The sequence below is a fragment of the Phoca vitulina genome, unplaced genomic scaffold (assembly GCF_004348235.1).
Source record: "Phoca vitulina isolate PV1807 unplaced genomic scaffold, GSC_HSeal_1.0 scaffold99, whole genome shotgun sequence".
Lineage (NCBI taxonomy): Eukaryota > Metazoa > Chordata > Mammalia > Carnivora > Phocidae > Phoca > Phoca vitulina.
The window spans coordinates 435,839-459,399 of NW_022589802.1; the positions used below are offsets into that span (position 1 = coordinate 435,839).

At 50.9% G+C, this 23,561-nt stretch overlaps 1 protein-coding gene across 1 annotated transcript in view; it reads left to right on the plus strand.

Annotated features, from left to right (window-relative positions):
- MECP2 (methyl-CpG binding protein 2) overlaps nucleotides 1-13,340 on the plus strand; it is a 55,100-nt gene extending 41,760 nt beyond the window's left edge. Inside the window, exons 2-3 of the mRNA XM_032397448.1 lie at nucleotides 10,267-10,617; nucleotides 11,901-13,340. Of these exons, the coding sequence (XP_032253339.1) occupies nucleotides 10,267-10,617; nucleotides 11,901-12,987 (1,438 nt within the window). The 3' untranslated portion in view covers nucleotides 12,988-13,340. The remainder of the gene's footprint in view (nucleotides 1-10,266; nucleotides 10,618-11,900) is intronic.
- Nucleotides 13,341-23,561: the final 10,221 nt, after the last annotated feature.

Sequence of the window (23,561 nt, forward strand, 5' to 3'; positions counted from 1 at the left end):
TGTGCTCCCGTATTTGAGTAAGGTAGAACTGCGCAAACAGTACTTCACTCACATTGGGCCCAGCCGCACCATTTCTACAGCACTCAGAGTGCTTCAGCCGTTGGTGGCACCCTTCTTATTTGCCAGCACTGACAGATTTCCCCCTTTTTTTCCATTTTGTTGGCCATTTCGGTGGGCTCAGATGTCATCACTGGGAAAAAGAAGTTTGTTAGGAATGCAGATAGGAGGTGACCTACACTAGTAAGAGGCACAATAAGGAAAACACAGAGTGAGCTGGCTCTTAGAGTTCTCTCTTCCATTACTAGAGATTTCCTTTCTGCCTCTTTTTTCCCCAAAAATATATTGCCTCTGTTGAAAATTTATTTTGGCAAATACTCTGTTCTTTGATAAAAGCAGCCAGCGCTTTGATAAAAGCCTGTAAAACTTACATAAAGTATACAGAGGTAAGAAGAAAACAGTATCAACAGACAAGTGGGGGAAGAAGCAGCTGTGGGAATGTATTGCTGGGGACCAAAAAGGCAAATATAATGTAAGTGCATTTGGAGACTGGCTGTTAGTATGTTGAAGACTGGATATTTGTCATGGGGGCACTGGAGGCCAAGTGTCCAACCACTCGTGCAGGCGATGACTGTGAGCACCCTGTGGCATGTAGGAGCAAAGGCTCCAGGGAACATGATGGAAGAGAAGTTGCTAGATGTGGAAGCTAGAGAATGGAGAGCAAATTCAAACAATGTGGCCTTTCTAGGGGAAGAGATAAAATAGCAGAAACATCAGTAATGAGGATTGGGTTCTTGGTTTTCTCCTGTTCTTATCTCATCTGGCCAGCTCCCCCTCCAGTTGCCTTCATGGGGGCAGCTGGTGGGGAAGCCACCTCATGATCCACAGCTTCACCAGCTTTACCACCTTGGACCCTCTCCTCCCCCCACCCCCAGCAGCCTCACATCGTCAGGCCATAGTGTTGCCATTGCATCCATATTCTGGAGTTCCTCCCCTACCTCCCAGTATCTCCCCTTTCACAACATTCGTCAAAATTGCTATGATTTCATTATTGACTCTGCTCGGAAGACAGCACCAGGAGAAAGATAAGAAATGGATGCAGGTTGGGGCGCCTGAGCGGCTCAGTCGGTTAAGCCTCCGACTCTTGGTTTTGGCTCAGGTCATGATCTCAAGGTCCTGGGATCAAGCCATGCATAGGGCTCCATGCTCAGTGCGGAGTCTGCTGGAGATTATCTCCCTCTCCCTCTCTCCCTTTGGTCCTCCTGCTCGTGCGTGCGCTCTCTCCCTCCCGCCCTCCCCCCCCAATAAATAAATCTTTTTTTTAAGATTTTATTTATTTATTTGACAGAGAGAGACACAGTGAGAGAGGGAACACAAGCAAGGGGAGTGGGAGAGGGAGAAGCAGGCTTCCCGCCGAGCAGGGAGCCCCATGCGGGGCTTGATCCCAGGACCTGAGCTGAAGGCAGACGCTTAGCGACCGAGCCACCAAGGCACCCCAATAAATAAAATCTTTAAAAAAAAAAAAAAGAAGAAGAAAGAAATGGATGCAGGTAGAAAGCTTGTCTTCTTGCTGTAGCATTCCTGGCCCTAGCACAGCTCATCCTCAGTACCTAGAAGAATGTTAGCTACTGAATGAGTGAGTAGGTGAAACATTGCCCCGTGCCACTCCCAGTGCTCTTGCTGTGATGACTTCTGTTTAAAGCTTGCCCCTACCTGCTAAGCATTCCAGAGTGGAAGCAGTTTCTGCTGCCCTGCTTTACTCCTATCTAGTTGCAGACCATTTTCATCAATCCCAAAGGAAACCCTGTGGAAAACAGCCTGGCAGTTCCTCAAAAGGTTAAACATAGAATTCCCATATGACCCAGCATTTCCACTGTAGGTGTAGACCCAAGAAAATTGAAAACATATATCCATGCAAAAACTTGCACACAGATGTTCATAGTAGCTAAAAGGTGGAAACCACCCAGCTAGCTGTTCATCAACAGATGTATGGACAAAGTGTGCTGTTTCCATACAATGGAATGTTATTCAGCCATAAAACGGGATTAAGTTCTGATACATACTATAACATGAATGAACCTAGAAAACATGATGCTGAGTGGAAGGAGCCAGTCACAAAAGGCCATCTGTTGTATGATTCCATTTATATGAAATGTCCAGAATAGGCAAATCCATAGAGACAGAAAGCAGATTAGTAGCTACTGAGGGCTGGGAGTAAGGTGACCTGGGGGAATAACTGCTTAATGGGTATGGGGTTTCCTCCGGGGGTGATGAAATGTTCTGGAACTAGATAGCGGTGATGGTTGCACAACATTGTGAATGTACTAAGTGCTGCTAATGGTAAATTTTATGTTATGTGCATTTAACCACAATAAGAAAAAGATTGATCAAATGCCCTCAGAATATTTAGCCAGCAGCCTTCAACTTGGCTAAATGCCTAGTCATTAAACTTTTTTTTATGTCATTAAACTTCTTGAACTAAATTCTTTTCAACGGCCATGGTTACCATGTCTTGGGCTTCAGAGATGGCATTCAAATCAGCTTGGTCTAGTCTAGCATATATCCCCCTCAGTCCCATGCTGGCCTCTTTCTCTCAGATGCATGGCAGAGTTACTTGCCTGGACTCTGCCTGTAGCCAAACAGCTGTGGGTTCTGAGCACTGCTTGGGCATCGTAAAACCTACCTTTACGGTTTAGGGTAATAGGCAAAGTCAGCTGTCATTTTGGTGGGGTGTTATAAAAATTGAGATATAATTCACACAGCAGGAAATTCACCCATTTAAAGTGTACAATTCAGGGGCACCTGGGTGGCTCAGATGGTTAATCATCTGCCTTCGGCTCAGGTCATGATCCCAGGGTCCTGGGATCGAGCCCCGCATCGGGCTCCGTTTGGCGGGGAGCCTGCTTCTCCCTCTGCCTCTACCCCTCCCCCTGCTTGTGCTCTCTAGCTCTCTCTGTCAAATAAATAAATAAAAAATCTTTAAAAAAATATAGAATGTACAAATCAGTGGCATTTAGTACATTCAGAGTGTTGTGCAACCATCACCTCTATCTGGTCCCAGAACATTTTTACCACCACTAAAAAAAAAAAAAAAGAAGAAGAAAAAACCCTATAATCATTAGGAGTCACTCCCTATTACCCACTACCCCCAGCCCCTGGTAATGACTAATCTACTTTCTCTCTGTGGATTTGCCTATTTGAAACATTTCATATAAATGGAATTATGTAGTATTTGTCTTTTTGTGGCTGGCTGATGTCACTCAGCATAGAGTCTCCAAAGTTCATACAAGTTGTAGCCTGTGTCTAAATTTCATTTTTTAAAGCTAAATAACATTCCATTGTGTGGATGGACCACATTTTGCTTATCCATTCATCTGTCAGTGGACCCCTGGGTTGTTTCTACCTTTTGGCTAATGTGAATCATGCTGCTATGAACATGGGTTTACAGATACCTGTTCAGGTCCCTGTTTTCAGTTCTCTTGGGTCTACACCTAGAGTGGAAATGCTGGGTCCTGTGGGAATGCCATGTTTAACCTTTTGAGGAACTGCCTGACTGTTCTCCACAGTAGCAGTGTTTGTTTAAACCTGCTTTTCTTGCCCCATGTGTGACGGACTCATGCTATGAAGATGAGATCTACCGTATGGCACCGGGTGCCTTCATTTGGGGAAGGAGCTCCCTTTGACTGTCAAGAGCTGTATTTTATTTAGCTTTTCAAAACAGTTTCTCTTGCATCTTCTGAAAACTGAGGTATTTAAAAATACACTAAATTCAGAGCCGTTGAACTTCAGGTTCTACTGCTATAGCCTTTGAGCTGAACCCCATTTGCTCTTTTGCTCCCCAGAGACCACTGAGACACTCTCTTCCAGTGCCAGTTTGATTTCTCTCAGATCTTAAAAGGGACTGAAGCTGGCATCTCAAAGTGCAGCTGCCTTTATTGATTCGTGCAGAGAAGCCTCCTTGATTCTGAGATTCTGCAGCTCATACTGAAGGTAGAAAGAATTGGAAGCACTGAGTGAATGACACTGCAGGATGGAAGCGGCCACTGCAAGAAGGCCGTTTCTCTCCTCTGGTCCCTGACCATTCACCTGGGGAAGTAGCCACCACCTTGCCCTGATGGGTCATGGCCTCGTTGTAGGACTCAGGCTCCTTCTGCAGCTCAGTGGAATGGGTGACTAGAAATGAACGGTGCTGAGAAATGCTATATCCTGAAACTGGCCTCATGCAAACATGACTGAAATGGGGCCAGGATATTGCTGTGCCTCTGGAAGGATCCCTGGAGCTCACTTGGGAGGGGGCTGGATTCCAATTCAAGTGAAAAACCCCTTTCAGCTGCTGCTTTCACCTGGCTTTGTAGCCTTTTTCTTTTTTAATCTGAAAGCCTCGGGGATTGAGTAGTCCCTCCTCAGTCACAGTTGCCTGGCCAGCTGCACCTGCCAGCTGTTGGTTGCCTGCACCCCTGTAATGGACAGGAGCCTGGGGTCACATGAGTGTCAGGTGCAGCTTCCCAGGGTGGCCTTCTGCAGGATTACTGGAGGTTACTTTCATTATGAAAGTACAGGCAGTTCGCGCCATCAAACCCCTTGGGATACAGTAATTTGGCTCAAAAACAAGGTTCCTCCAACTCTGATTTTCCTTCGCTAGATCAAAGAAAAGATTTGATCTAATGTTTGCGTTCTAGAAGCAAACTTACTAGATGATGTTTTATTACTCAAGAGCCTTCTTTCCTGCCTCGTAGATGTTTAAAGTTTGTGAAGGCCTTTCTGCTTCCATGTGATATGTGTGTTCTACAAATCACACAATAAAAAGTAAGAGTTGTTATGGGAAAAATGGGAGGAGTAAGCCACGCCAAACCTATGTGATTTGAGCTCACTAACAAAATCCTTGACAGTTCTGATTAAAATTCTGGCTAAGAGACATAACACCGGGGCACACTGAAGTGTCTGTTGACATTTGCACCCAGCATTACCATCAGCTGTAACCCCCCGATTTGTGGTTCCTGCCACACCACATGCAGATTCTATTACACAGTTCCTTTGACATTTAAATTGGGGTCCTAGGCAAGGCTGCCTTTGGCAGTGATTTTTTTTTTTTTTATTTAAGTAATCTCTGCACCCAGTGTGGGGCTGGAACTCACGACCCCGAGATCAAGAGTCAGATGCTCTTCCAACTGAGCCAGTGAGGTGCCCCTTGCAATGATTTTTATTTAAACACAGGGAAATAACCCTGACACCTTCCCTTCATTCACACTCACAGCTTCACCATATAGAGCATAACGCTGTGGAAAACATTGTGGGTCTTTGAGCCACTAAAAGAAGGCACTTCAACAAGGTTTCCAGCTTTCCCTCTTAATGTATTCGTGTAATGTGAAGGTGTTCTCTTTAATTGTTAGAAAACTTGCCCGAAACTGCTTCAAAATATCACTGTCAACCCGCACAGCTTCCAGTTACATTGATGTCATCCCCCCCTTTTCAAACATGCTGCCACATTTGTACTGCATATGTTTCCCTGAGTCACTGTTGCCACATTGCACTCAGAAGTGCTGCTTGAACCTGGCTTTCCTAAGGGCATACAGTACACTTTTGACCCTCAAGGAGCTTGGCACCATGCTAACATGAACCATACTTACATTCCCCAAATGGCCCATGACCACCCCTTCAGTGCCTTCAAACCAGGAGCCAGTACAGGATTGCGTGTTGCCTTCTGTTGTCCTCTTTAACTAGGAGCAGTTCCCAAACCTTTTCTTCAGGCTGCTGTTTTGAAGAGTCCAGACTCACAGTTGGGTGGAATGCCCTTCTCTTTGGAATCTTCCAGTTGTTTCTTTATGGCCTCAGTTACCCATTCTTGCGAGATGGGACAGTGCTGATGCTCAGTTTGATCACTTGTTAACGGGACACTTGCCAGATTTATCCATAGAACAGGATCCCCTACCTTCCTTCCCTTACTCTTTAAACTGTATATTCCTTTTTCACCAGCTTACCAGTGCAAGGAAAACTTTTTTTTTTTAAGATTTTATTTATTTGGCAGAGAGAGAGCACAAACAAGCAGGGGGAACAGCAGAGGGAGAGGGAGAAGCAGGCTCCCCGCTGAGCAGGGAGCCGGATGCGGGGCTCGATCCCAGGACCCTGGGATCATGACCTGAGCCGAAGGCAGACGCTTAACCAACTGAGCCACCCAGGCGCCCCCAAGTAAAACTTTTTAAACAGCATCTTTTGTAATATCTTCTTAGAAGATGTTCGGTCTAGCATTTTTTTGTAGTTTCCACAGGAGGAGTGTTTGCAGACCTGATGCTGATCCGTGGAAGCCTGGAGCCTGTCCTCCCAGCATAGCCATCCTCCATACTGCTGCCCCCACACCCTGCCCTCCCTGTCACCACAGACTGTCACTGCCTGTTCTCCCAGGCCCTCACTTACTGCCCCAGCCTCGTCTCCTGCCAGCCCAGCCCCCCAGCGCTCAGCAGCTACGGTAGCACCCAGACTCATCCTTTGTTCACTTACTCAGCCCGTGCCTGCTTCGGGTGCTAAGCTAGCCCCTGCTCTTCAGAGCTATTGGTCAGAGGGATACAGTCATCAGAAGAAGCAAAGGTAGTACAGCCTCTGGGTTGTGATTGTCACTTGGCACTCCTGTGCCTGGCACTGTGCGTCAAGTGGAGAGACAACAATAAAGAAGGCACGCACCATCGGTGCCGGGGTGGGGGGCGGGGGCTGACCTATGTAGTGGTGTATTCCAACCACACTGGGGGGCCTAGGGCACTCCTGCTCATGGGATTGGGGAAGGCAGGAGCAGGGAATGCTCCTCAGAAGTGCCATCTTAACCCAAAAGAATATGGGAGAGAGGGCCAGCCAGAACCATTGGTGACACAGGGTAGGAGTCATTAGTCACTCCTCCCTCTAGGGATGGAGCTATTGATATCACTGCCTACTATCACTGGCCTGTCCTGAGCCCTCCTTGCCAGCCAGTAGAACTCCTCAGCCCTGGAAACCCAGCTCAAGCCTTCCTCCTCCAGGAGATCCCCATCTCTGGGCTTCCCCTGTGCCTGGAACAGGGAAGGGTGTCACTATTTTTTTGTTACTTCTTGTCCCCCTGACTAAACTGGGGGCTCTTGAAGACCAAATGATGATAATTCTGCCCTGTTGTTCCAGCCCCTAGCAGAGTCTGGCTCAGGGCAAGGGCGGTTGATGAACATTCATCAACTCAACCGTGACCTCAGACAAGTTCCCCAACCACACAAGGGAATTTTGTATACTTCCTTTTCTTTTCATCTGTAACACTGAAGAGTTGGAAGGGTGGTTTTTCTGGAGATCCTCCCAGCTCCAGAATATATGAACGTGGCTTCCTGAAGTCCACTCTCTGCACAGCAAATAGAATGATCCTTGGAAGATAAGAGCCCTCATCCCTTCCCCTGCCCGAGGCTCCCCAGTAGCAACCTGACAAAGCCCTCCACATCCCCCTTGAGGCCTCTCTGCTGCCCAGAACCTTCTGGCACATAGCCACATGGCTTGCTCCCTTGCTTCCTATAGGCTTTTCCCTCTTTTGTCCCTCATTGTGTTCCAGTCAGTTTGTTCTTTTGGACACTCGCCTTGTCACAGTGTCACCTAGTGCAAGGAGCCCTTTCGGCCAGACCAGCAGCTGTGTCCTTTGACTTTCCCTTTCTCCATCCAAGCACTGCCCTGCCTTTCTGCCCCCACAGGCCACCGGAGAACCACAACCATCCACTTCTCCCAGGGCCAGCCTGGCTCCTTCCGTGGACGTTGGGTGCGTTCCCTGCCCCTGGGGTGCCGTATTAGGCCTTAGAATATGTCCCACCAGGGATGTGCAGAGAACTGTGGTCAGAGATATTTGAAATAAATCTTTTCTCTGTGGTATGGTATCAGTTTGATATACAGTTAAATTCATGTGTTTGTGTTTGCATTCAATATAGTAACATTTTGTTATCGCTTATTTTTGTTTTCATTTTGGTTATGTAAACTTTTACGTGATTCAGAGAGGTTTTGTCTCGCGCCTGTACCTTACCTCATTCCCACCCACCCTGGGACTAGGAAGCACTTCTTCCCTTGTTTCTCACATGAAAGGCAGCCTACGATCTGTAGGAGATCCGGAGGTGCTCTTTCACAGCCCTCTCCAGCTGCATGGCTCTCCATGCTATAGGCGTAGTGTCGTCCATTCATTCCGCATGTCCTTGCTGGCAGCTCTCTGAGTTATGTGCAGTATTGGGGCAGGAAAAATAATGCCATTACAAATAACATCATACACCTGTTGTTTTGTATTTGGGGGGTGCCTCTTTAGGGTAGAGTTCTAGAAGGGATTGCCCTTGATGGCATTGATACCCTTGTTTATCTATAAGATGCATTGCCAGGGCATGTGGTTTGTACTTGACCTCATGGTGGTTAAACCATTTGGGGAATATAAATGAGCATTCTGAAGAAGCCAGACCTTTCCCATGGGTGCAGTGTTGTCCTCTGACTCCAGGACTATCCAGGTTCCAGGGAGCAGCCCTGGCCTTCAGCAGTGCCCTTGTGGTGGACTGTGTGGAAGTGGTCGTTCCAGTCCATCTGCCACTCTGCTGCTGGCAAGCTCCCCTTCTCCCCTCTGTGATGGGGGCATGCAGGCCACAGGCCACGCCTAGCTTCCCAGGATTCTTCCTCATTTCCTGCTGAGGAGCTAAGACTGCGAGGATTGAAAACTAAGCTCTGTGCTGCAACAGATTAGAGACCCTCACTTTACAGCAAGAAAAGATCTCCTATGGGCCATGGGCTGGATCAGGGTGACCCTGGTAGCCGTGCTCAAAGCCCTGAACTGCTAGAGGATGACCCAGGATAGGGAGGAACTCAGGGGCGAGCCTGTGTCTTGACCCCTGACCTGAGCTGTTTAGAAAAGGCCTGTCCTCATGGTGCCAAGTGTGTCCTGATACAAACCCACCTTTGGCAGCTTACCCACATCATTTGAGTCTGGTTACCAGTGCACACCACATGCCTTCATTGGAGTCTCCACAGTGTGAACAAGGGAGAGGTTGCTTGGGGTAGACCGGCCATGAGGTAGTGATCCAGTGCTGACACGAGCCTTGTGGGACAGGACAGTTCTAGGGCTGAGATACTGAGGACAGGAATAGTCTTATTCTTTTCTAGAATGAATTGCCGAGAGACCAGCAGATGGCTGATTCCAAGCCTCCCCAGCCCAGGTTGTGTTTCTGCCCTCTTAGCCCTGCCCCAAGAACATCACGGCCAGACTCTGATTCCAGGGTCCAGGGCCTCATGGTGATCATTTCCAATGCACACAAGGAAGGGACCCTACCAGGTGGAGCCAAAGTATAGGGAAGGAGCTGCTCTGTCAGTGGGAAAGAATGGGGAGGCGCCTGCCCTGGAACCTGGGGAGGGTGCTCTTCTGCACCGTTGTCCTTGCTCTTCCCTTCCATTGGTCGAGTCTGAGGCGGTCATGTGTTGTAAGGGAATGTCTGGTGATAAAAGTTTACCAGACCTGGGATGGCTTCTCTTCTCACTCCAGAGCCCTGGGCAGCAGTTTCTGGTTGCCCGAGTTGGCCGGTGTTTATATGGTGCCTTTGTGACTTTTCTCCCTCTGGGGTGTTGGTACCTATTGTCAAGATGAGGAAACTAAGGCACGGGATGTTGAGGTCACTTGCTCGGGCCCATGTTTAGAAATTGCGAAGTCAGGATTTGAGCTCAGGTTGGCTGGTTCAAAACCTGCATGTTCTTTCCACAGCACTGTGCTGTGCACCACCTCCCAAGGGGGTAGTGCTAGGCTCTGTTACTGTCAGTAAGTTGTACTGTGCCCCATGACTGGTTTTTATCAAGCACACATTTGAGAAAACTTAAAATACAGAAGCTATAGTAACACCCAAGCCAAGTCTTCGTGAAGAGAAGCCCTGCCCACATTTTGGGTGGGCAGCTCCCTCTCCAGCAGTCAGGGGCCTCTTGTTAGCCATCAAGCCTAGAGGCTCTCGGGCACAGCTTGTAAAGTGGCCTCTTCCAAGGCGCTGCACTAAGAAGCCACATGGTGTTTCTACCCAGAAGAATACCACATGTACAGGCCGCTCACTCTCTTGTATGTTAGAGGAGTGGGACTTGGGACAGAAGGAGTCAGCGTGGTCACAGGACAGCTAGGAGAAAGGCATCAAAATCTGGGTGAGCATTGGCGGGGCAGCCCTGTCTCTCAGAGCCCTACCTGTGCTGGGGTACCCCAAACCTGCCATTGCTCACTTTTTCTACAAATCATTGTGTTCCCTGTGATACTTACATACTTATTTAACACTTCAGGGAAGAAAAGTCAGAAGACCAGGATCTCCAGGGCCTCAAGGACAAACCCCTGAAGTTTAAAAAAGTGAAGAAGGATAAGAAAGAAGACAAAGAGGGCAAGCATGAGCCCCTGCAGCCACCGGCTCACCACTCTGCTGAACCAGCAGAGGCAGGCAAAGCGGAGACCTCGGAAGGGTCAGGCTCAGCCCCAGCTGTCCCGGAAGCTTCTGCCTCCCCCAAACAGCGGCGCTCCATCATTCGTGACCGGGGACCCATGTATGATGACCCCACTCTGCCTGAAGGTTGGACCCGAAAGCTCAAGCAAAGGAAATCTGGCCGCTCCGCTGGGAAGTATGATGTGTATTTGATCAAGTAAGTAAGGGCAACACCTGTCTCTACAGAGCAGGGAAGGCTGGGTGGGCAGGAGGTTGGGGACAGGTGCTAAGAAACTAATGGGGATCCCTTAGAGTGGCGGCTCTTTGTTACTTATTGATCAGGAAGATGTGTGTGTTTGGAAATGACTGTGTACAGAGATGTACACAGGGTAGCAGAGTGTGATTTTACTCCACCAGCCCTTCAGGTCTTGTCTGGAGGTAGCATAGCAGTAGGGCCTACCCAGGGCCACAGTGAGGAGACCAGGAGAGGTCACCTGGGAAACACTGAGGACACAAGGCCCTGCCCAGGCTGGGCCCAGAGGCCACAGGACCTGCCATGTGTCATGGCCTGCGCTTGGAAGGCAAGCAGAGCTCTCTGGGTTCCTCCCATTTACCCGCTGGAAAACATCCAGCTGAGGGGCTCTTCTCAAAACCAGTTAAAACTCTTCTTTCTGTGAGTTATTCTGTGACATGGCTTCATGACCCAGAAGTAGGAATTCATAGGGCTCAGTCCACTTTGTGAATCATGTTGGGAAAGGTTGGGCTCTCTGACAGGGCCTCTGGGGAGAGACACATGCCTTTCTAGCTGTCACTGGTGCATTTGTCCAGCTTTGGGCTGGTCGTTGGGCATTTTCTGTTCAAACAGTAACTTCCAAGCCAGAGCTTCAGAGGAGGACTGAATAAGTACATTTTAGTTCTGGCCCTTACATGATCCAGAAAAGGTTAACAGTTTTGGAAGGACATTTGCAGACAACCTCGTTTGATTCCAACAACTCTGACAAGGGTGAGCAAAGCATTATCCTATTGACAGATGAGGAAACCGATCCCAAAGAGGCTAAGCAGCATGCCCAGGTTCAGACAGGGGAGTGCTCTACTTCCTGAGTGGGCCTGGGCACCAACCAGCAGAATGGGCCCCCCAGCCTGATGGCTCAAGAGGGTCCCCAGGCCAGGCCCCTTTGGGGGCCAGCGGAGGGGCCTTGGTGGTAGGCGGACCCTCAGGGGCATCCGGGCAACAGCTGTCACTGGAGCGAGCACACCCTCTAGGTGCCCGCTGCCACCACCCAGCAACCCGACTGCTTCACGTGTGGCCGTGGCCGTGCCCCTCTACTTTTAGCCTGTTTTGGCTTTTCTCTACTGTGACTCTCATTCAGTAGTATCATCAGGCAGGTCAGTTGCAGAACGTCCTGTCACAGAGTTCACCACCTTCTGCTCTGCCCCATCTTTGTACATTAGCGTGGAAGCTTCTAATCATTCTTTGTGTCTCTCCATTTGTTCCCACAGTCCCCAGGGAAAAGCCTTTCGCTCTAAAGTGGAGTTGATTGCGTACTTCGAAAAGGTAGGCGACACCTCCCTGGACCCTAATGATTTTGACTTCACGGTAACTGGGAGAGGGAGCCCCTCCCGGCGAGAGCAGAAACCACCTAAGAAGCCCAAATCTCCCAAAGCTCCAGGAACTGGCAGAGGTCGGGGACGCCCCAAAGGGAGCGGCACTGCGAGACCCAAGGCAGCAGCATCAGAGGGTGTGCAGGTGAAAAGGGTCCTGGAGAAAAGTCCCGGGAAGCTGCTCGTCAAGATGCCTTTTCAAGCTTCACCAGGGAGCAAGGCCGAAGGGGGCGGCGGGGCCACCACGTCAGCCCAGGTCATGGTTATCAAACGCCCTGGCAGGAAGCGAAAAGCCGAGGCCGACCCCCAGGCCATTCCCAAGAAGCGGGGCCGAAAGCCGGGCAGTGTGGTGGCAGCCGCTGCCGCAGAGGCCAAGAAGAAAGCAGTGAAGGAGTCTTCCATCCGGTCCGTGCAGGAGACCGTGCTCCCCATCAAGAAGCGCAAGACCCGGGAGACAGTCAGCATCGAGGTGAAGGAGGTGGTGAAGCCCCTGCTGGTATCCACCCTCGGTGAGAAGAGTGGGAAGGGACTGAAGACCTGCAAGAGCCCCGGGCGGAAAAGCAAGGAGAGCAGCCCAAAGGGGCGCAGCAGCAGCGCCTCCTCACCCCCCAAGAAGGAGCACCACCACCACCACCACCACTCAGAGCCCCCGAAGGCACCCGCGCCGCTGCTTCCACCCCCGCCCCCACCCCCACCTGAGCCCCAGAGCTCCGAGGACCCCGCCAGCCCCCCTGAGCCCCAGGACTTGAGCAGCGGCGTCTGCAAAGAGGAGAAGATGGCGAGAGGAGGCTCGCTGGAGAGCGACGGCTGCCCCAAGGAGCCAGCTAAGACTCAGCCCGCGGTCGCGACCGCCGCCACGGCCGCAGACAAGTACAAACACCGAGGGGAGGGAGAGCGCAAAGACATTGTTTCATCCTCCATGCCAAGGCCAAACAGAGAGGAGCCTGTGGACAGCCGGACGCCCGTGACCGAGAGAGTTAGCTGACTTTACACAGAGCGGATTGCAAAGCAAACCAACAAGAATAAAGGCAGCTGTTGTCTCTTCTCCTTATGGGTAGGGCTCTGACAAAGCTTCCCGATTAACTGAAATAAAAAATATTTTTTTTTCTTTCAGTAAACTTAGAGTTTCGTGGCTTCAGGGTGGGAGTAGTTGGAGCATTGGGATGTTTTTCTTACCGACAAGCACAGTCAGGTTGAAGACCTAACCAGGGCCAGAAGTAGCTTTGCACTTTTCTAAACTAGGCTCCTTCAACAAGGCTTGCTGCAGATACTACTGACCAGACAAGCTGTTGACCAGGCTTCTTAGGGTATGCCTGCACCTCCCCTCCCACCCCGACCTCCCCCCCCACGCCCCCCATGTGGTCATTAGGGACAGAGAGTGCCATTGGTGCCCCAGTCTCCGCTCTCCTCTCCCCCCACCCTGCCCCACCCCCATCCTCCAGCTCCCGCACCTCCCCCATCCCCACCCACATTGGGACAAGGAGGTGTGAGGCAGGAGAGACAGTTGGATTCTTTAGAGAAAAAGACAGAGATGGCCAGTGGCTACAGCCTGTGTGATCTCACCCATGGTGGCACAAATCTGGCCCCACACCAGCCCCAATCCAAAACCGACTAGGACATTTCACAGGACAGGGAGGTAGCACCTGTTCGCTCCAGTTCTGGCATGGCTAGGAGGGAGCCAGTCCTTTGAGCTGCTGGGTGTAGACTGGCCTGAGCCAGGTGACCAGGTGAGAGGACCGCCCCGGGCCGTTCTCCAGTGGGTGGTGCTAGAGAGAGAGAGAGAGAGAGAGAGAGAGAGAGGGGCCGTGGAAGCGACAGGACGAGGCGCACTGGCCCCGGGCTCCTGGGCTCCTCCGGGTGGCAGAGAGCAGTGGGGCCGATGGAATTCCTAGTCGCTCAGAGCACTCTGTGACTGGTAGGTAGAGGCCTAGTGGACAGGTTGGGGGGCCAGGGGGAAGGAGGGGAAAATGTTCTTCCAAAACTTTTCAATTCTACTCCTTTAGGGACAGCTTAGAACTATTTGCACTATTGAGTCTTCATGTTCCCACTTCAAAACAAACATGCTCTGAGAACAAACTGGCTTGAATTGGTGACACTTCGTCCCTCAAGCCACCAGACATGACGGTGTTTAGAACTACCTGGATCTGTATATACCTGCGCTTGTTTTAAAGTGGGCTCAGCACATAGGGTTCCCACGAAGCTCCGAAACTCTAAGTGTTTGCTGCAATTTTATAAGGACTTCCTGATTGGTTTCTCTTCTGTCCTTCCATTTCTGCCTTCTTTCATTCATCCTTTCATTTCTTCCCCTCCTCGTTCATCCCTTCTGTACCAGGCACCCACAGTTCTCAGCTTTACCTGAGCTGATGCTGGTCAGCTCAGGCCCCCAGATCTCACCCTGCCCTTGGGCCTTCCCACTGCCAGCCCTAGCCCTAGCCCTAGCCCTAGCCACACCCCCATTCTGAGCCCTGAGGAAGCCCCGGGCTCTGCTGAGTCCACCTGGCCCTAGCACCTTGGCCTCTCTGAAGGGCAAGAGAGCAGCAAGATCCTGCTCTCTTAGGGAGCTCCCTTCCCTGGTCAGACCCTGATTCTGGGCCTTCTCAACCTACTCGAGAGAAGCAGGCAGGCGAAGTTGGGCAGATTTGGACTTGGGAGCTGAGGGTAGTGCAGAGGCCCCCATGGCCTGCCATAGTCATCAAGTAGCCCAGCCCTGACCTTGGCCTCGGCCAGGCCCAGCTAGCACAGTGTGGTGAAACGAGGCAGCAGGTGCGAAGAAATGGCAGATGCCCCAGACCTGAGCTGGGACCAGTGCCTAGGCCCCTGGCCCCTCTGCTCCTCCCTTAAGTTAACCATGAGTTCTTTTCTGATGGAAAATGTCTGGGTTTTGCTTGCTGGAGACCGGGTAGGGCCAGCATATCACACATCTCCACATCTATGCCAGGGGAATGGTGTGGGGGCCGAGCGGCTTGGGTTTGCTATGGGTGTTCATTGATCAATCTCCATTTAGGACCCCATCCTTTCATTCTGTGTTCAGGAAGTCCTTATCTAGCTGCATATCTTCATCATATTGGTATATCCTTTTCTGTGTTTACAGAGATGTCTCTTATATCTAAATCTGTCCAACTGAGAAGTACCTTATCAAAGTAGCAAATGAGACAGCAGTCTTATGCTTCCAGAAACACCCACAAGCACGTCCCATGCGAGCTGCTGCCATGAACTGTCAAGTGCGTGTTGTCTCGTGTATTTCAGTTATTGTCCCCTGGCTTCCTTACTGCAGTGTAACCATGAAGGAGTGAAACATCCTAAAAACCGTCTAGCACTTCCTTGCCAGTCCTTAGTGATCAGGAACCATAGTTGACAGTTCCAATCAGTAGCTTAAGAAAAAAACCGCGTTTGTCTCTTCCGGAATGGTTAGAAGCAAGGGAGTTTGCCCCCATTCTGTTTGCAGAATCATAGTTGGCCTTTGTAGCATTTTTGTACCCATTTCCTTATGCTGCAAAAGCAAGTCCCACAACCAGACCCCCTCTGCTGTTGACCCTCTGGGCTTCACTTCTGACTCCTCCCCAGGAAGGGCAGGGGGGTCGGAGGAGGGGGCAAGTCCTTCAGGATCCCTCTTCCTTCAAGGACAAAAGGCTCCTGACCCCGAAGTGGCCTCGCACTCCTGGCACCCACAAAGGATGCCTGTCCACGCAAGTACAGCGTCCGGCCAGTTTGTCGTGGAGACACCATCCGTTTTGGTCGGTTGGGTTTTTATGCATTACACTTAGTCCAGTGGAATGTGACTCCCGGAACCAGTGTCAAGAGCTGGCCTCTCCATCAGCTCAGTACCATGTGGTCCTGGGAAGAGGAGTGCGGGGCCCGCCATGCCCCCCTTTCACCCGTGACCATTCAGGGGCTGACTGGGCATTGGTGGTTGAGAGCACAGCATTTCAAGTTTCATTTTCTTTCGGCCCGGCCTGACCTGCAGCCCTCTCGCTCCCCAGCTGCTTCTCCTTACAGTTCCAAAGCTGCAGGCAGCCCCTGAGGCTCCTTAGGGTTTTCTCTCCTTCTCCCCATTCTTTCACATTCCCTCTTCTTCACCTAATAAAGGCATCACAAGTAAGTCACCATTAAGCAGGTCACCTTGGTGGTTTGTCGCCCTGGCAGAGAGGGGCCCTGCAGCTCCCATACCACCCCTGTCCTGGGTCAGGTTGACAGGAGGTTGGAGGGAAAGCCAGGCCATGGGATTCTCACCAGCCGTGTCCAGCCCAGTTTGGGGGTGTGACCTCGATTTTGTGTGTGCTTGAACATCATGAAGATTGGGGGCATCTTTTAGGGACTGTGTGAAGAATATAGAAATTAACTGACAGCTTTCAGACACCTGTTTGTAGGGCTAGGTCACAGTCACTTTCAGCCTCCCCCACCCTCGTTCTAGTTGTTAGTTACTACCTCCTCTCCCGACAGAATGCTGTATGTCCTTGAGCTCCTCCTACAATGCCCAGCCCAGCTCTGCCCTGCCCTGCCCATTGGTGGGCCTGCCCTAACCAGTGGAACCGCTGGCCTTGACACTGTAGTGAACCAGGGCACCGAGCCACAGCCAGGCTCTAAGACAGCTCCCTTCTGCTGCTGCTGTATTCCCCTTATCAGAAGGCACAGGCGACACCTAGAAATGCCCCGTTCCCCAGTCCATCAGTGCCAAACGACCCAAGGACCTCAGTCCCCTCAACTCCCTGGGAGGTGAAAGCCGTGGTGGTGGCCCAGGGACACTGGCCACAGCCGGCACCTGGCTTCTACTCCTGAGACCCCGTGCAGGTGCAGGCAACAGTCTGTTCAGGGGCACCATTCCAGGCTAGAGGCCACAAACGGTGGCACCAGGACCCAGAGCAGCCCCAAGTTGTCACCTGCTCCTCTGCGCAGTTTTTCATTGCTCTGACAGGGATGATGAAAGGAGGTACTAGCCTGAAACAAACTGCCATGTTTGGTGGGAAAGGTGTTTCTTTAGCTGACAGGATCTCTGGATTGAAGTAACTTTTAGTAAGCAACTGAAGCGCAGGAGGGAGCAACAGGTATGAAGTGAACTCACCAGGTGGGGCGACTGGATCTCACAGAACCCAAGTGGAGCCTAGCAGCTGAGCTCTGTGCCCCCTTTCCGGAGCATTTGCGCCTGGCTCTCTGGGCTGATGGAGCCAGGGAAGGTCACAGGTGCTGGTTCTTGGAGCAGCCTTTTGCGCATCCTTTCCTAGCCAGTGTCATCCCGAATTGTTTCCTAATGTGAGTCACGCACAGATTTTAGGACTGGTGGCCCAGACCTCAGGAAGCAAGCTGTGTTTAGAGCCCTGTTCCTGGAGTCTTGGCTCATGGGGGGGGGGGGGAGCAGCGGGGGCAAGCATGGCAGCATCGCCCAGCCGGTGGTAGAGCCCCTGCTCCTGGGCCCCTGCAGCCCCACCATGTCGTGTTCCTGATCTTACTTTGTTCTCTGTAAGGGCCCCACCTTTGCTCTCTCCGCCAGTAAACTCGTCCACTCTGGAGGGGTTTGTCGAGTCTCCATTTTTTCGTCTTTCTCTTTTAGATGCTGTATCAATCTTTAGAAAAGGCATAGTCTGTTATATATTGCTAGCATACTGCCTCCCCCAGGGTCTAAAGTTACATATTAAAGGGGAAAAATGTGAACACTGAAACCCGTTCTCAACAGTTCAGAAGGAAAATCTAGAAAACATTTGGCAGAAAATTACATTTCAATGTTGCTGAATGAATAAGAGCAAGATTTTGCAAAAGTGCTGATATAAAAATATTTGGAGCTTGGCCTGACATGTGAGTGCTACAGGAAAAGGGGAATCCAGCCTGAAGCTGCTGGATCTGAGACTCGGGGCCATCTTCGCATTGGGGAGCCGCCTGTCCTGCAGGGCTGCCTGCCTGGTCCCAAAGCTGTAGGAGCCCAGCACTTGGTGTGGGAAGCAGAGTGTCACCAGTGAGTCCAAAGGCCTGCGACGTTCTCACCACCCAGCACCACCTGTTTCTTGTTCCTTTCTCATCTCGACAGGATGTTCCCCAAGTGCTGATTTTTTCGGGAAAAAAGAAGTTCTAACTAGGGCCCAGGCAACTAGGCAGGTGAGGGTGAGGTCTCCCCTTTGGCCTCTGCCTGTTCCCTGAGGACATTCCCTCTCTCTGCTCTCCTTGGGGCCCAGGGTCTAGGTGAAGTGGTGCTCCCTTCTGCATGCAGAGGTGAAGACAGAGGCCTGAGCACTCCCTGTGGTGTGTGTCCCCCTCGCCCCTTACCAGCGAGAGCCCCTGGGCCAGAGGGAGGGCAGGCACAAGAACAGGTACTGGGCAGAGCCGAGACCCTCCCAGAGGGAAGTCCGGCCTTTGAGATTGAGAGCATTAGGGAAACTTGCAAATTGCCTTTGCTCCCCTAGCCCCCCTTTGAGCTTACCTTTTCTCAGGTCCTCGGCAGCAAGAGACAATGAGATGAAAAGGCCAAGAGGTTTGGCTCCTGCTCACTGGTAGTCCCTCTCCCCTTCAGTGTTTGTGTGTCCAGTGACAAAGGTGTTCTTCCTGGTGACCCTGATTATATCCAATATCTTATAGACTATACGCATAGGCCTGCTTGGTCTCCTCTATCCTGGGCTTTTGTTTTGCTTTTTAGCTTTGGTTTTAGTTTTTCTGTCCCTTTTATTTAATGCACCAACTAGACACACAGAGCAGTTGAATTTTTATATATATATATCTGTATATTGCACAATTATACACTCATTTTGCTTGTGGCTCCACACACACACACAAAAGATCTGTTAAAATTATACCTGTTGCTTAATTACGATATTTCTGATAACCATAGCATAGGACAAGGGAAAATTATAAAAAAAAAAAAAACAAAACAAACAAACAAAAAAAACACAAAAAACAAAAAACAAAAAAAACTACAAATCTGTCTGCTGGTCACTTCTGTCCAAGCAGATCCGTGGTCTTTCCTCGCTTCTTTCAAGGGCTTCCCTGTGCCAAGCGAAGGAGGCTCCAGGCAGCATCCGGGTTTTGCACTGTCTCCCATGCTTGTGAGAGAGGTCCCAGGATGCTGGTGCAAGACAGTTCACCTCAACGGGTGGGTGTAAGAGCGCTTCCTTGCCCTGGCAAAGTCTGGAATGTAGTTGGTACCACCTGGCCCCCTTCGACCTCTGGGTGGGGCAGCTGGAGTCCAGGAGGGAGGGGATGGCCTGACCCCACCCCCAGCCCTCCCAGTGACCCAGTCAGAGTGATCATGTATGGAGAGTCAGCTCAGCAGGCCTCCCCACCAATAGGGCTTCCACTTTGCTGAGGCTGGAGGGCAGATGGGAGGCCTATCACATCTCTGAATGTGTGAGCTGCACCAGGTAGACACCAGGGACCCCAGAACCACATATGAGAGTCCACTGGGTCCCCCCTAGGAGGTAGCAAAGACTCCAGAAAATCCCTGTCTCTTCTCCCCCATCCTACGAGTAACTGCATTTGCTTTTGTAATTCTTAATGAGCAATATCTGCTAGAGAGTTTAGCCGTAACAGTTCTTTTTGATCGTTTTTTTAAGTAATTAAAAAACACCAAAAAAAAAAAAAAAAAAAGAAAACAACTACAACAACCCAGAAACTTGTTCTTCCAAAGCAGAGAGCATTATAATCACCAGGGCCAAAAGCTTCCCTCCCTGCATCATTACTTCTTCTGAGGCCTGAACCAAAAGAGAAACACTCATAAGCCCTTTGGGTGGCCAGGCTACCTGTGGGGCCCTCGGAGGACCTGGGCTGGGGCAGCCTCTGGGCCCAGTCTGGGGCCCACTCCAGCCTGCATTCAGTATTAGCAGTGGGTCACGACGTCCTTTCCCACCCAGCCTGGGATGGGGGCAGAGGAGGCGAGGAGGCCGTTGCTGCTGATGTTTGCCACTAACAGGTGGGTGTCCACGTGTGTCCACGTGCGTGCTTTCTGACTGAAATCTGAAATCAGCGCCCAACTTAGCCTCACCCAGTGACCTCTCGCCCACCTGGACGGAGCAGGGCCCACCCAGTTGAGTGTTTCTGGGGAGCTGGACGGTGGAGTGCAAAAGGCTTGCAGAACTTGAAGCCTGCTCCTTCCCTTGCTACCAAGGCCTCCTTTTCCGTTTGATTTGTCACTGCTTCAATCAATAACGGCCGCTCCAGAGTCAGTAGTTGATGAATATATGACCAAATATCACCAGGACTGTTACTCAATGTGTGCCGAGCCCGTTCCTCGCGCTGGGCTCCCGTGTACCCGGACACTGTAACGTGTGCTGTGTTTGCTCTCCTCCCCTTCTCCCTCATCCTTCCATCGTTTTTCTGGGGTTTTTCTGTTTGGGTTTGGTTTGGTTTTTATTTCTCCTTTTGTGTTCCAAACATGAGGTTCTCTCTACTGGTCCTCTTAACTGTGGTGTTGAGGCTTATATTTGTGTAATTTTTGGTGGGTGAAAGGAAATTTGCTAAGTAAATCTCTTCTGTGTTTGAACTGAAGTCTGTATTGTAACCATGTTTAAAGTAATTGTTCCAGAGACAAATGCTTCTAGACACCTTTTCTTTACAAACAAAAGAATTTGGAGGGAGGGGATGGTGACCAAGATGAGAGGGGCTGTCCTTTTTCCCCAGGAGGGGAGATCCGAAGAGATGACCCCTGCCCAGATCAGCCAGATGCCACCCAAAGAAGTTAAGCCTAAGCCAACGGACCAAATAGCTGATGTGTTGCCATTTTCAAAGTCAGAGCAAAACCAGGTTTTGTTCCACCCAGTGGATTCTGTTGCCTTTTTTTCCCCCGAGATTATTAGCATCATCATTATTTTTAAGGACAGACAAGGTTGATGTTCCTTCCAAGGGAGACAGGAGGGGTGTGAGCAGAGCCGACCTTGCCTCAGTGGAAGGAGGATAGGGCAGGCCTGAGGAGCATAGCTCAGAATAAGGGTGGTCATCTCCCTGGAGACCTCCACTGTGGCCACAGGTCAGTTGTATGTTGACAGGGCAGTTTGGCCACTCTCCACCTGATGCAGCTCTTCCTGGACAGGCTAGGTGGTAGGCATTACTGTTCAGGACACCCCCATCACAACCCACCCAGTCCCAGAGTATACAACACTAATGTGACCTCTAGATTCTTCACCATCCTGGGTGATATGACGATGGTGGAGGGGGTGCACTCTCTTTGCTGTCATCTGATCCCCAGCAAAACTTGGGCATGAGAAACCCCACTTCCCTTCCCCTGGCAAAACCAGATCCTTCTGAGAAAAGCCATTACCCCCACCAGACATTGTTTTGGGCTCACGGAACAGGGACAGATGTGTGCTCCCTTAGCACCCAGCCCCCCCCCTCAAAGGCGAAGACAATGCTGACTGTCATGACTATTTGCACATGGGTTTAGTATCAGGAAGAACCAGGCAGGGTGGCTGCCCCCTCCTGAGTCACAGTGACACTGGACACCCTAGACAGAGGAGCTCCAGCTCGGAAGCCCGGCGAGGGTGGGAGAGAGGTGTGTGTGGGACAGGGAGCAGCCCAGGACAGACTTGGCTAGAGATGTCTCCAAAGCCCTCCATCACATTCACCTTCAGTTTTTGTGTTTTGGGACAATTACTTTAGAAAATAAGTAGGTCGTTTTAAAAACAAAAAATATTGATTGCTTTTTTGTAGTGTTCAAAAAAAGGTTCTTTGTGTATAGCCAAATGACTGAAAGCACTGATATATTTAAAAACAAAAGGCAATTTATTAAGGAAATTTGTACCATTTCAGTAAACCTGTCTGAATGTACCTGTATACGTTTCAAAAACACCCCCCCCACTGAATCCCTGTAACCTATTTATTATATAAAGAGTTTGCCTTATAAATTTACATAAAAATGTCCGTTTGTGTCTTTTGTTGTAAAATCAAGTGATTTTTTCATAAGGTTCTTTTACTATTTGAAAAGATGGGCAGCACGCAGTTTTATTTTATTTTTGTAAGTTTTTTAATACGTGTGAAAGCAAAGAATACTCAGCATGCCTTTCTAAGTGACGCGTTTGCACCTTTTGTTGGGAAGTACTGTATCCTGTGCTGTTAGCATTCTCGATAAATCTCTCTGTGAAAGTGACTCAAGGTCTGGGCTTTCATTATCAGACAGCTCACAGGACAGCATGGTGCTATGTTTCCTGATTCCGTCTGGCTGTCCCTGAACCCAAGTAGCCAGCTGCTTTCAGGACTGCCTTGGGAGGAAAGACCAGCCTGCTCCATACACTGCCTCCCCTTGGGTTCCGAGGCTACACTTTCTAGGCACACTGCTCCAGCGTGTGATGGGAAGCTCTGGGGTGGCAGGCTGGGAAGGACCTGGCACGGGTCGGCCCGCTGAGCCCCAGGTCCAGAGGCAAGTGGGCTGCAGCCCTTCTGCACAGCCGCACAAATCCCCTGCTCCTGAGGGCCATGGCAGGGGTGCCTCCTCTGTCCAGGTGCTTTTGGAAACCAGCTGCCATCCCCGAGCTCCGGCTCCTGTGCCTACAGCCTGAGACCTTCCCGTGGCCTCTGCTGACCTGGCCCCCTGCCCAAAGGGGGCGCTGTCATCACTGTGGGGCTTGCAGACCTTTTGCAAACTTGGCACTCAGGAGCTGCCTGCCCTGCCACAGCTGTTCTTACGAGGCTGTTGCTGGGCTGGAGGGAACAACTGCTCAGAGGCCAGCTTCACATGCAAATAAATGTGGGCACACGCTGCTAGAAGGTGCACTCGAATGTCCTGGCCTTGAAGGTTAAAACAAAGGGTTGAAATTCGACCTGTGTGTATTGAGCATGTCTCGTGTGCCAGGCCTGTCCTGGGAGCCGCTGTCCAGCAGTGAACGAGGAGGACAAAGTTGCTGTTCCTTTAGGGCTTAGTGTGTGTGTGCGTGATAATTTCCCGTACTGGAGTTGGTAGTCTTTGTAAAGGCTGTCCCCATGAGAAAGCACTGGGGCCCAGGGTGTGGCTGGTGAAGGCTGTGACTTCTGGGGAGAGAGGCTCCCATGGAGGTCCATCTTGGGGGGACAGCCTGAAGGGGAGCCCTCTGGGGTCAGGATCGAGGGGGGCGGGTGGTGAGGGAAGGAGACCTATTGCCGTGCAAGCACTCATCCAACTGGAGAAACAAAAGAGCAGGCACTGTTGCTGCTTGGTGGGGTCTTTCCCCATCTAGAGCGGGAGGCAAACAAGGGCAGACGCTCACACGCCGCAGATGCCAAGCACAGCAGGGGCTGTAGGCAGCTCTGCCCGGAGAGGCCTAGGGTCCTCAGGGTAGGAGGGAGTCGCAAGAGCAGGGGGCCTGGGGAAGAAATGGACTCCAGAGATGTTCGGGGAAATGACCACAAAATAGGGGCTGCCGGAATGGAGGAGCACCAGAGAACCAAAGAAAGCAGTAGCTGCAGAGCACTGTGGGAATGGGCAAGACGGACTAATGTGGTGAAGACATCAGACAGCCTAGGAACCGAGCCTGTTGCCTGGGAGAGGCTGGACTCTGCCATCCTCACAGGGGGGAGTGCCAAGTGAGCCAGGAGCATGGCAACAAGAGGGAGGAGGCACAGCAGAAGCTGAAGGCCTGTTTTTAAGAGACGTAAACACGTTTTACGTGCTAGTGG